Source organism: Mastigoproctus giganteus, chromosome 9 (assembly GCF_048544385.1).
Source record: "Mastigoproctus giganteus isolate SK-2022 chromosome 9, ASM4854438v1, whole genome shotgun sequence".
Taxonomy (NCBI): domain Eukaryota; kingdom Metazoa; phylum Arthropoda; class Arachnida; order Uropygi; family Thelyphonidae; genus Mastigoproctus; species Mastigoproctus giganteus.
In genome coordinates, this window is record NC_143583.1 from 178,332,881 (window position 1) to 178,346,708 (window position 13,828).

The 13,828-nt window shown below is 36.7% G+C and overlaps 1 protein-coding gene across 1 annotated transcript in view; it reads left to right on the plus strand.

Moving 5' to 3' along the window:
* The window catches only part of qin (tudor domain-containing protein qin), a 571,075-nt gene that overhangs the window by 177,397 nt on the left and 379,850 nt on the right, over positions 1 to 13,828 (plus strand). Inside the window, exons 14-15 of the mRNA XM_090381133.1 lie at positions 3,016 to 3,092; positions 13,241 to 13,351. Coding sequence (XP_090237259.1) covers positions 3,016 to 3,092; positions 13,241 to 13,351 — 188 coding nt within the window. The remainder of the gene's footprint in view (positions 1 to 3,015; positions 3,093 to 13,240; positions 13,352 to 13,828) is intronic.

Here is a 13,828-nt window from a genome sequence, read left to right on the forward strand (position 1 = left end):
TTTTGTGATTACTCCCGTTGATAAAGCTGCTTGTAATTATGCAATCATATGTAAATCATATTATATAGAAATCATTAAAAATGAACTACAGTCTAGCCATACATATAAACAGATAGCATCTTCCCATAATATAATAATCAAAAAATTAATTGCATTGCATAAAAAATTAAAGTTAAAGTATAATAACCTAAAATTTCCATTTATATATGGCATACCCAAATTTCACAAAACACCAATTGCTTTTAGATTCATAACATCATGTAGAGATAGTTATGCTAAATTTCCCGGAAAAACGTTAGAAAAGTTACTTAAAATTATATTAAATAACTTAAATAAAACTATTATAATAAATAATAACTTACCTATTATAAATGCTCTAAAAAATAATAATATTCATCAAATACAAACATTTGACTTTAACAGTCTATTTACGAGCATTAATCTTGATAACTTAGAAGTCGTCCTCCAGAATCTATATTTAGAAAATAAAAATGCTATAAAGGTTGATTTAACCTATTGGAATTCTCTAATAAAATTATGCATCTTTAATAATAATGTATATGACGGAACATCGTTATACCTACAAGTGACTGGCACCCCTATGGGAAGTCCAGCATCTAGCATAATCGCAAACCTTTATCTACATTATACAGAAAGAGACTTCCAAGATAACCTACTTATATATAGATACGTAGACGATATATGTGTTTTTAATTGTCCACATTTTGTCCAGGATTACATTAAGTTGTACCCAGTGGAACTTGTACTGGAAAAAACTAATAGTTCTGATACTATAGCTAATTATCTGGATCTTCATATAGAAATATTGCATAATAATAATATAGACATAAACGTATATAATAAAAGAGATGCATTCAATTTTAACGTAGTAAGCCTTACAAATTGGAAATCTAACATATCTAAATCAGTGCATGCTAATATAATTTTATCACAATGTCTAAGGATTGCTTATATCTGCAATAGTAATAAAAATTGTTCAGCGGGCTTAACAGTGTTGTACGGCAAGTTGATCAATAATAATTTTCCTATCGCTTACCTGAAATATCATTTCAGGAAAGCGATAAACATTATTAATTTCAAATATTTGTTTTCTGAACCTATTGTTTTATTGTTGTAGTGTAATTTTCACTATAATCGTATATTTAGTGCCATGTATATATGTAAATAGGATACACTTTGCATTCTTGGTGTCTTACGGTGTAGAAAACTTGTACCCACCGGCTTGCAAATTACAGTGTATCATTTTTTTTTTTTTTTTTTAATATATAGTTAATATATAGTTAAATTCATTTAAATTTACTTAAATTCACGCTGAGATAACATGCAAATTCAGCTCAGGGTCCTACTATAGGAACGGGTTTGCGATCCCGGGCATACCCGAGCCACAACTTATATCTTGTAATGTCTTTAAACTGTCCTACACTCTTTATTTTTATTTCTCCGAAATTATTAGGGCAATCCGAGGACGTAGGAGAAACTATTTCTTATCTATACCACTATTTTTCGTCTTTGTGGAGTTCAGGTTCTATTATTCCTACTCCTTTTAGTTTTTCTTCTTACTATCTGCATGTTTCTCTATGCGTTAATTTAATTTAATTATTTATTTATTTTTACCGTATCCATCACATAGGGGGCACCACATATTATTTTGACGACTATTAGATTATGTCCTAGATACGGTCAATATGTAGTATGTATTATATATTTATTATATATTTAATCTTATTTAAATCATTAAATTACGTTCTCTGTCGGGTCAACGATGATTAATATATGCTTATATTTATATTTTACCTATATATATATATATATATATATTTCTTACCTTAGTTTCTAATATTTCTGAATTTTTATTATCATCTTTATATTCGATTTATTTTCGGCCTATACTGGTTTAGATTTAAATTACTTAGCATATATTGATCATCACAGAAACAGAGAACCTTGTCGTTTTTTGCCTTCATTCTGGGTGGTTGGCCCCAGTTGACGTCATCTAGATTGTCGGTAAAAAGCGATAATATATATATTTTTATTTATTTTTTTTTTTTTTGCGTTGTCTTAGGTCCCTGATGGTATTATTGTTGGATTTTTTATATTATCCGTAGTATTATTATTATATACATTATGGGTGCACTGCATGATTGCTTGCACCTGCTTTGACTCATAAATATTACATTTACTGTCGTTTTAACTTCCTTTTTTATCAATAATTATAATTATATATATATATATATTCGTTAACTGTGATTTTCATTTTCCATCTTTTCTTTATGTAGTCAGTCTATGTATTTATAATCATAAGGGTATTTATTTTACAGAAGTGTAAAAGCATTGAAATCTTCAATAATTATATTCTATGTGTGTGTTTCATCTACCTCAGTCTATAGTGTATTGTAGAAATTCTGTTTCTCATTTTAATTTAGTATATTATGAATTTTGGTTGGTGGCCAGCAGATTTTCTATTGTAAAATGTTAACATGTTTACTGCATTTTTGCATTCATTTCCTTTGTGACACCCCCCCCCACACACACACAACAAATTCATGCTGTGATTGCTATTTTGTAATAACCTACATTATTACTTCTTTCTTGCCCTAGCACAGAAGTCACATTTATAGTCTCTAAGTACTCACTTTGCCCTTTGTACCCCTTTTGAATAAAGGAGACTTGTACATTCCAGAATTGGAGACATCCTCCTGAATCAGAGAATGTTCTAATTATGGCTAAAAGTTTTTGCTTACCTCCTTTGCTGCTGCTTTTAATGTAATTGGATTGATTCCATCATCCCAAAGTGCCTTTATTTATTTTTAGCCTCAATTTCTTTTACAACTTCTCTGTTATCATAAAATAATTTAATTCCCAGTTTGAACTACAGTTAAATATTAAAAGCCATTTTTGCTCAGCATATAGCTATGTACAGGTTTTATTTATTGGTAATTTATAAATATTGATGGAATGCATGTTAATGCTGTACTTAAATTGGTCTTTATTCAGGTATACTTTAAAAGCAGAACATGAACTTCCACCCGATTTCCAAGTCGAAATTGATGAGGAAATTTGTTCAACAACAGGTTTGGAATGCCTTTTATTGATTGAAAATTACATTATTTCATTGATTTATGTGTTCTGTGAGCCAACAGAATATACGTTGAACGTGTAGCAGTCTGTATTTTTTCTGTTGATCGATGCGAAAACATACTTTTATTTATGCCAATCTTTGTGGGGGGGGGAGAACAAGGGCAGTGAAATTGTAACTGGGCCTGAAATTTTCTCAAGGACCAACAAAACATAGGTTGAAAATCTGGCTTCAGTCTAACTTTTCTTCCCACAGTTATACACAAAATATACTTTAATTTGTATGAATAGATTTCTGTTGTTAGTGAGGAAGAAAGTGCAGATTAATCTTAAAAGCTTTCCAGGGACCAACAACTCTTACTGAAAATGCAATATCAATTAAACTTTTTCTTATTAAGTAATGTCTTAACATCTGATAACATGCTTCCATTACAAGTTAGTTACAATGTACACATTGAGTTACAATTTGGGTGCATTCTAAATTTTTATTTTTCTGTGATTAACTGAAATGAAAAGTAAAGTTAATTATCTTTTTTTCAGTTACATATGCATCCGCAAGAAACACTACATTCACAAGTCTTACATAGCAGTACACACGTACTGTCTGAAGCTAAGACTACTGCATTAAAACTATGTTTAATCAATGAATTTCTTTTTCTACATAATTTGTACAGTAAAAAAAAAATAATTGCTGGATTTCTGTTTGTTCAATTTAATGAAATTTGGAATGGTTTGATAAATCTTTTTATATAATACAAAATATAAAATTTCATAAAAGTCTGTTCACTGGGATTGATTTGTTACGTGTGGATGGATAGGCAGACGAACATTTTGAAGGCAACAGGTGCTTATGCATATATGCTAACATGCCTGAAAAGCTGAGGAGAGTATGGAAATGCAATGAAAAAAAAGCTATATGCTGAGTTGTAAAGAGCCACCTGTCAGCCTTAAAGGTTCAAGTTAAATATGTGATATAATAAATGTCGTCTGCACTGGGCAGTGATTTCTGTGAAGTAAACTGAACTGCATGATTAATATTATATTATAGAATTTAGTCTATCATCACTAATTTATAGAATTTAGTCTCTATCATCACTTTCTCCATACCAACAATTAAGAGGAAGCAAGATTATATCTGAGTTTATTTCTTCTTGGGACTTTAAAAAAGCTTTAATACTGCACATTGAACGAGAACACTGTGCCATGTATGCTGTTAAAACATGTGGCAGGGCACCAGACGAAGAGTGTTAAAAGAGGGATAGTGCTATAAGCAGGAGTGTTTTCACAGAAGTGTTTTTTTTTTTTTTTTTTTATGTGAACCCCAAACACGAGAGGTATTAGAACTTATAGTACTTATTACCGTGCTTGTGTTGGAGGTTGAGAAGACGAAAAAGATATTTGTTGACATTGGACTTGAACTTCTGTAGATTGTAATTTTCAGGAAATACGCATGAATGAAGGTTGTTCCAGAAAACGGCAGTTGAATGAATAAATGAGGAACAGAGGCGGATTTAACGGCGGGTGCACCGGGCGCGTACCCTAGGCCCCGACTTCTGAAGGGCCCACGCAAAACCCCAACAAATTAGTTGAACATATTAGTTCAAAACTTTGTGATTATTATTATGCTATTATTAATTATATTATACATATATTATATTCAAATTTTATTGGAAATAAAACATTAATAGTACATAATATTTTTTATTTATTTAAAAAAAATGGTTAACATGTATTTTTGTTTTTCCTGTCTCTCTCTTTTTTTTAAGGGGCCCAATATTTTCTTCTGCGCCCGAGGCCTCAACCGACCTTAATCCGCTCCTGATCAGGAAGATGAAAAGTTGGTTCTATGGGTTTGAAGTTGGACAGTAAATGGATGTTGGCTGGTGGCGGCACGTGTTCGGACTGTTTTGAAAGAGAGAGCGGGAATTATAGAAGCCAATTCAGAAGAACAGTGCCCATGGAAGTATCTGTAGAAGAGGCATGCAGCAGAAACAGTACGTCTATGAGAAAGCGAGTGGAGAGACTCTGTTAGAGATGAATCATTAATTAACCTAACTGCCCTCTTCTAAATGGAATCAAGAAGCCTGAGAGAGGTTTTGTGTGCACCACCCCAGATGTGGGAACAATATTCCATGGCAGGGCGGATTTGGGATTTATGCAGAGTGAACAGCTGTTTTGAAGAAAAGTAACGCCGAGAGCGAAAGAGAAAACTAAGTTTTTTAGATGCAGAGGAAGCAATATTTGTAATATGCTTGTGCCAAGAGAGATTAGAAGTCAGGGTAATCTCCAAAAGAGATATATCATTTTGCCTAGAAATCGGAGTGTCACTAAAGATAAGCATAGGAGCAGAAGAATCCTTTTTGCGAGATATAAGACAAGACTGAGTTTTAGAAGGGTTGAAATCAACTTACTTGTCTTTGCCCCACTGGAGAATTACCTGAAGATCGGCATTTAAGGAATTGGTAGCAGATTTTCGAGAAGTTGAAGCTGATTGAGCAGGACAAAGTTTCTCAAAATGAAAAGTGGAATGCAATGTGCTATCATTGGCAAAACTATGGATAGGATTTCCAGTCAATGGAAGAAGGTCATTAATATACAAGAGGAAAAGAGTGGGGGAAAGAACTGAACCTTGGGGGACACCGGCATTAGTGGAGAAGTTAGAAGATAGAGAGCCATCTACCATCACCCTCAGTGAGCGATCAGAGAGAAAACTGGATAACCAATTACTAAAAACAGTTGGCAAACCATAAGATGGAAGCTTGTTTAGAAGACCTTTATGCCGCACGCAATCAAAAGCCTTTGAGATGTCAAGAGCAACTAATTGTGTTTCACCGAACCTTTCCATTGAATTAGTCCATAAATGGGTAATATAAGCCAGAATATCACCAGTGGATCGACACTGATGGAAACTATACTGGCGATCGTTGATCAGACAGAAGGTTTCTAGGTAGTTTAAGAGTTGGCGGTTAATTGATTTCTCTATTATTTTAGAAAGAGTAGAAATAACTGCAATGGGACGATAATTGGATGGGAGGGATTTGTCACCCTTTTTAGGAACTGGCTGGATATGAGCAAATTTCCAAGCAGAAGGAAAAACACCTTTGGAATAAGTAAGTGAAAAAAAGGTGGCAAAGAATAGGAGTAAGTTCAGGAGCACAGGTTTTGAGAACAAGTGGAGAAATACCATCAGGACCTGGAGCTTTCTTAATATCAAGATTCATCAAAATCCTTCTGATATCCTTTTGACGGAAGACCACAGGAGGCATTTAATTGAAAGGGGTGGGAAATGATGGGAGGTGTTTTACCAAGATCATTAATACATGAGCTGGAAGAAAAATGGGATGCTAGCAGTTCAGCTTTATCCTTATGGAACATGGTGATGGATGAATTTCTATGCCTTGACCTTGGGGAGGTTCGTTCACAAGCCTTTGCTGATGACCTCATCCTGATGGTGACTGCAAATTCCAGGGCCCAGCTTGAGACCTTGGCAAACCATGCACTTGAAATCCTCCAGGACTGGGCAAAAACACACTGCTTGACCATATCACCATCAAAAACAAACTCTCTGCTTCTTAAAGGAACTCTCTGTATTACAAGACTACCACAGATTAAAATTGGAAACAAGACTATAAAGTTGTCAGAGCAACTGAAATATCTTGGCATAGTACTAGATAGAAAACTCTCCTTCCAAGCTCATCTCAAATACATCAGAACCAAAGTGAGAAACTATACTGCCATGGTTGCTAGGATATCCCGTCGGGACTGTGGTCTCAACAAGCGAACCCTCTCGTTGTATTACAAGGCTATCTTCACCCCTGTGATTACGTATGCAGCCGGAATTTGGTTTGGCAAGGCTACGATTGCAGTAAACAGACGAATCCTGGATTCCACTCAACGCACGGTCCTGCTCTCCATCTCTCGTGCCTGCTGCACTGTGAGTACTCACGCCCTCCAGATCCTGGTGGGGGCCCTCCCCCTCGACCTGGAGGTGGTGAGAAATGGATTGTATCATCTTTCTAAGGGCGTGTCTCAGACCTGCTTGGGATTCGAGCTGAATCTTACCAATAACCAAAAATTTGAGAAGAGGAGACTTCAAGCACACATGCAGCAGGTGTGGCAGGACCGCTGGACAAATTCAACCAAGGGGGAAATCACCAGGAGATTCATCCCAGATGTTAGCAGAATCTATCCAAAATCCCCATTATGGTTTTCTCCAGGCCTGTATACCACGTATTTGCTTACCGGCCATGGTTCAATAAAGGCAAAACTAACAACCTTTGGCCTAGAAGAGGACCCAACATGCACCTGTGGAGGAATTGAGGACTGGGATCACCTCATGCACGAGTGCTCCCTCTACGATGACCTCCGCTGCCAGCTTATCACAAAGCTGACTTATATATCAAAAGGCAAAGAAAACCACTTACTGGATACTAAGGAAGAGTATCAAGCTCTCACCAACTACGCACAGCAGCTTTTCTTGAGGAGAAGACAACTAATTGCAGCAACATGATAACCCTCTACTAAATGAACCCAGGGACCCTGATGGTACTGGAGCAAGGCAGCTAAACTTGACCAGCATTACCATCATTGGTGTGAACTACTATACATCCTCCAAAATGTCACCCACCAAAGATAACTACCAAATAACTACCTTTGAATAGAGACAACCCACAAATTAAGACAATTTAAGAAAGACAAAAGGTTCTTATACTTCTGGACTTCTCTCACGGATGTGACCAATAAGACAATCTCCTAGATAAAGACTGAAAAAAGCCACTGGCATGCCATTAGATGTCAACTTCTTTTCTTGGCCAACTAGCATTCCGAACCAGGTACCCTAACTTGGTTCACTTTAATACCCCCTCCCCTGGTAGGGAGAGGGAGGGGACGGGTTTCTGTCTCCTCCCCCTCCCTGCTACCCCCTTTTTTTTCTCCTGGTGGGGCCAGTCCCCACTGACCTTTCTGGGGTTGCCTTCCCTATCATCCCCATATTTCTATCTGTTCCCCCCTTTCCTCAGTTTTCACCCCTACTCTAACTAAATATGCATTTTATTTTTTATTTTATTATTATTTTTTTTATTTTTTTTTATTTATTTATTTATTTTTTTTATATATATATATATATTTTTTATTTATTTATTTATTTTTTTATATATATATATATTTTTTATTTATTTATTTTTATCTTATTTTATTATTATTATTTATTTATTTTATTTATTTTTATTTTATTATTATTATTATTTTTTATTTTTTTTAGGCCCTTGCCACTGAAATCTTAGGAAATTAGGTGGCAGAGCCTGCCAGAGTAATTACTTTTAATGCGATCCCTCTATGCCTGACCTGCCTCCTCGGGTTAAGTGTGGGCAACGGGGGGTCCCACTAAGGGCCCAACGGCTAAAAGGTCAGAGGAACAACACAACATGACACTACACAGCATAAACATGTACCTTACACTTTTTAAAATCTCTGGCCTTCGCAGTGTTCTGTGTTTCACAAACAGAATACACAACACGGGATGGGGGAAACCCCTTGGGCCGTTAGACAATGAACACTTTACACTTTACACAGTTCAGCTTTATCCTTGGCTGAAGTGACAACAGAACCATCTGGTTTGGACAGAGGTGGGAGCAGAGATGGGCAAAAGTTGCGGCCAATAGCTTTGGCAAGAGACCAGAATGCTCGTCTACCATTAGGGCAAGAAGCAAGTTTTCTACTCTTAGCCTGTTCAAACTCTAGTTTGGACTGATTAATAACTGCTTTACAATTGCTGCGAGCTTTGGTGTAGGCAGAAAATGAAACTGAAGAATTAGAAACAAGCCAATTATGATATGCAACATTCTTCTCTTGAACAGCCTTAGCACATTTATTGGAAAACCAAGGTTTAGATAAAGGACGAGATTTTAAAGTGGAGTGTGGGATAAAGGATTCCATTCCTGAAGAATAATTTCACTGACACGATCTGAGCAAACGTTGACATCAGAAGTTTTGAAACAGTAATCAGACCAAGGAAAAGAAGAAAAGAAGTCTCGCAGGTCATCCCATTTTGCATTCTTGTAATGCCAAACAACAAGAGGTTGGGAATAGCCATGAGATAAAGGTCCTATTGGAGAGGAGACGATCACCAAGTTGTGATCTGAAGTGCCTAAAGGACCTCTCACTTCGACCGTGTACTTAGAAGGGTTGTTTGTGAGAAAAAGATCAAACATATTGGCTGTATGATTAGGATTGTACGGTATTCTTGTAGGTAAATCAACAATCTGTGATAGGTCATTAGTAATTACAAAAGCATCTCGACCTGCTGGGTTGGTTTGACTAGAAAACGGAAGCCAGCTGAAGTTGAGAACATTAAAATCGCCAAGCAAAATTACCTCACTTTTAGGAAAGTTGGACTGGAGAAAGTCAAGTTGCAAAGAGAGGAAGTCAAAGAGCTCCAAGTGATTAGTGGAGTTAGGAGAACGGTAGAGACAACAGATGAATTTGACACAATGAGGTAGAGAGATTTTAAGCCAGAGAAGATCAAAGAGAGGAGATTCCAAATTGCCTATTTTGATGAATCTTGATGTTAAGAAAGCTCCAGGTCCTGATGGTATTCCTCCACTTGTTCTCAAAACCTGTGCTCCTGAACTTACTCCTATTCTTTGCCACCTTTTTTCACTTTCTTATTCCAAAGGTGTTTTTCCTTCTGCTTGGAAATTGGCTCATATCCAGCCAGTTCCTAAAAAGGGTGACAAATCCCTCCCATCCAATTATCGTCCCATTGCAGTTATTTCTACTCTTTCTAAAATAATAGAGAAATCAATTAACCGCCAACTCTTAACTACCTAGAAACCTTCCGTCTGATCAATGATCGCCGGTATGGATTCCGTCAGTGTCGATCCACTGGTGATATTCTGGCTTATGTTAAAAAGTCTCTGACAGGGAATATCAGAACGGACATATGCACAAGTACCACCTTTGAGGCGAAAGGAATCATACAGTGAATAATTTGGGCATCTGAGATGAGCAGTAGTTGAATTAACTGATAACTGAGATTCTGTCAGAAAAAGTACATGGGGTTTCGCAGACTGCAAGTGGAAATGGACATCGTTGAGATTAGAATTGAGACCACGTATGTTTGTGAAATGAATTAGGAAGTGCTTAGGAGGTTTAGATCTTTTCGCTGATAAGCTTGCTCTATTAGTTTGACAATTCATGGTATTAGTAAAATAATAAGAGGAGTTTACCTCAATATAGTGCATAGAACACTTCCGTATGACACCCTCCAGAAATTAAAACGGAAAAAACGAAAAAATCGACAACTCACCGGTACATTAGAGTAAGATATAAATAATTAAATAATCAATTTAACACAAGATTGTGTTAACACGGAAGTGTTCTTCGCACTATATTGAGGTAAACTCCTCTTATTATTTTACTAATATTATTATCAACGTAGAACATATTGAGTAGTACAGTTCTGATCCATACTAGACAATTCATGGTGTATTCAATAGTAAGAAAAAGTGGGTGGGACATGCTGTATGAAGTAATGAAAGTTTTGGATATGGAGTACACGTGGTAAGAATATACCCAGATCCTTGACATAACATGGCCTCGACAATGCTCCCCGCATACACACTACTCGGACTCCCTCCAGTCACTATCTGGCAGGGTAGAAGTAGCAAGATTATACACCAACTGATCCAGAAGCCTCCTAGAGAGTTACCAATAGGTTCCGTCTGGTGTACTAACTAGTGGCCGGCCTGCGAACACCAGTTTAGAGCTGTACCCTCGAAATGTAAGGAATATTGGATCTTGCCACGTCGTTTATCATAACCTCAAAAGTGGTTGATCGGAACTTAGCTCTAGAGACTAAACATGGGTTCCACCACTTCAAGCCTCCAATAAGCAAAGTGGTGGTATTTCACCGTTGATGAGAGTCATCTACCACCTAGTAACGTGGTAGATTACTGTAAATGATTGGGTTTTTTTTTTCCCTTATTTTGGACCTTAGACCAACTCCAAAAAATTTTTGAACATATGTTTGTGTATTATATAACCAAAGTACTGTTCAAGATTTAAACCTAAATGGATGTCAGATGAACTAATGAAACTGATGGCAGAGAAGAAAAATGTATGGGACGCATATAAATTATCAGGAGACACAGATGCCTATGGTAGATATAAGATATTCTGTAATCAAGTCACAAAGAGCATTTGGAAAGCAAAGGCAGATTACGGGAAATCTTTGGCAAAGGATGCAAAGAAAAACAGTAAAACCTTCTTTACTTGTGTGAGCTCTGTAAGGAAGGCGATGAATAAGATAGGTCCACTTGATATTGATGGTTCGATTGTTGAGAATTCTGCCCAGGTAGCTGACAAACTGAATGAGTGTTTTCAATCAACATTCACACATGAGGAATTCTGTAGGGAAAAGTGGGTGCCAGAAGCTTGAAACCCTAACAGGGAGTTAAATGATTTTGTGATAACTAAGAGCAAAGTGAAGGAGAAATTGCTAAAGTTAAACATGAGAAAGGCACCTAGGATGGTGGGATCTATTAAAGGTGGCAGCAAAGAAAGTAAGCAGACTCTCAGCCATGATTATGAGGATATCCATGGACTCAAGGGAGGTCTCCGCAGATTGGAGAAGTGCAAATGTATCCCAGATTCACAAAGGGGGGGATCAAAAGGTGGCATGAGTAATTACAGACCTGTTAATTTAACTTTTGTTCCTGGGAAAATAATGGAATCATTGGTTAAAGAAGCCCTGCAGGATCATTTAGAAAAGACTGCAGTTATATTTCAGCAAGAGTGTGGGTTTGTTAAGGGGAGGTCTTGTCTGACCAATTTGATTGGATACTATGATGTGATTACAGAGGAACTGGATGCAAAAAATTATTTTGATATCATATACTTGGATTTTAGGAAAGCTTTTGATACTGTTACACATGGAGGACTACTGTACAAGTTAGGCAGTATGGCATTAAGGGAAAGTTACTACAATGGATAAAAGGAAGATTGGGTGGGAGAAGACAGTGGGGTAATCAATGGACACTGCTCTTCATGGACTAGTGTTATTAGTGGAGTTCCCAGGGGTCCTTGTTGGGCAAATTGTTGTTTTCTGTATTTATTAATGATGGTATATCAGGCTTAATGTCCAAGTTTGCAAATGAAGGTTGGTAGGGTTGTTAATGACAGAAAGGATGGTACATACTGCAACAGGATCTGGAAAAGTTGAACAGATGGGCTGACAGGTGGCAGCAAAGCTCTGTACTCCTGTTTAACATTCACAAATGCAAAGAGTAACTTACTGTGTAGTACTACACTCATCATAGTGGAGAATGAAAAAAACCTTGGGGGTAATTGTGCAGTCATATGAAGTTTTCTGAGCAGTGCAGACAGGCTGCAAGAGTAGCTCATGGGGTCTTGTCAATGTTATATAGAAATTTTGCTGGCAGGGATAAGGAAGTGATTATCCCCTTGTGTAAGGCAGTGGTCAGACCACACCTTGAGTGTTGCATACAGGTCTAGAAAACTAATTTTAGGAAAGATGTTGAGCTACTAGAATGAGTACAGAGAAGGGCAATGAGATTAGTGAGTGGAACAAAAGTTTGCTGTTTGCTGAGATAGACTTATTGTGTAAATTGCAGCATCTGGAGACTAGGCACCTGCAAGGTGATCTGATTGAGGTGTACAAGGCCTTGAATGGTTTGAGCAAGTTTAATGCTGATGGGATTCTTCCTCCTGCTCAGATTCCACTCCTGAGGGGGCATAAATTTAAATTGAGGAGACGGTTGTAGAATAGATGTGCAGAAATCTGCCTTTAGCCAGCAGCTGGTTGCCTGCTGGAACAAATTTCCACCTGTCGGTGTGGAAGTTGACAGCTTAAATAAATTCAAGGCCGTACTAGGCAAACGTTTGGTGTGAATGAATGGGTGAAGTGGGAAGGTTTTTTTTTTTTTTGGTTTTTTTGGCTGATGCTGTGTAAGTTTGCTTTCTTGCATCATATGCTTCTAGTAATGCTGAAGTATTTACACTGCTCTGTGACTATTTCTCAACTCTTTCTTTAATGGTCCTGAGTTTTGCAGTTTCAGCCACATTGTAAATTTTGCATTAAAAATGTTAATAATGTGAAAATATATTTTCATATATTTTGTTTCAGAAACTGATTCTCTAACATCAGATCCAATTTCTGATGATAATTCTCCAGGAACTCCTCTTTCACCAGTACCTAGTCAGCATGTTGTGGCAGTAAAGCCAAAGTTGAATATTTGTAAGTAATTTAGTGAACAGTAATAATTTCATTAATTTTACTCTCATTTTTATTTTTGATGTGGCAAATACTCATAATGGCTTTAGCATAGTAAATACTAACGTCTTAACATTGGCATCATAATTATATTATAGTTACCAACATCCTAACATTAAAAGGTGTGTGTTGTGAACTAATACTGTGTCCAGTTATAGTGGCAGGTAACGGGACAGGTGCCTGCCCCTCAAAAATAAGTTCCTCTTTGCAACTATTTGACTTTTTGATCAAAGAGTGGCGTGTTGCCAAACAAGCACTGATGCTGTTTGTTTTAAATTTCAGATTACTCGTGTTTCTTCTCCTACTAGTTCAGTAAACATCTACATTTTTATCCTAGTTGTTTTTGAAAGGTTTGTTATTGTTTTCACAGAGCAAAGACAATTAAATGAAACTGATATTCTCTCCAGTTGGCCACTGCTGGAACCAAGATATGCTGTTTCC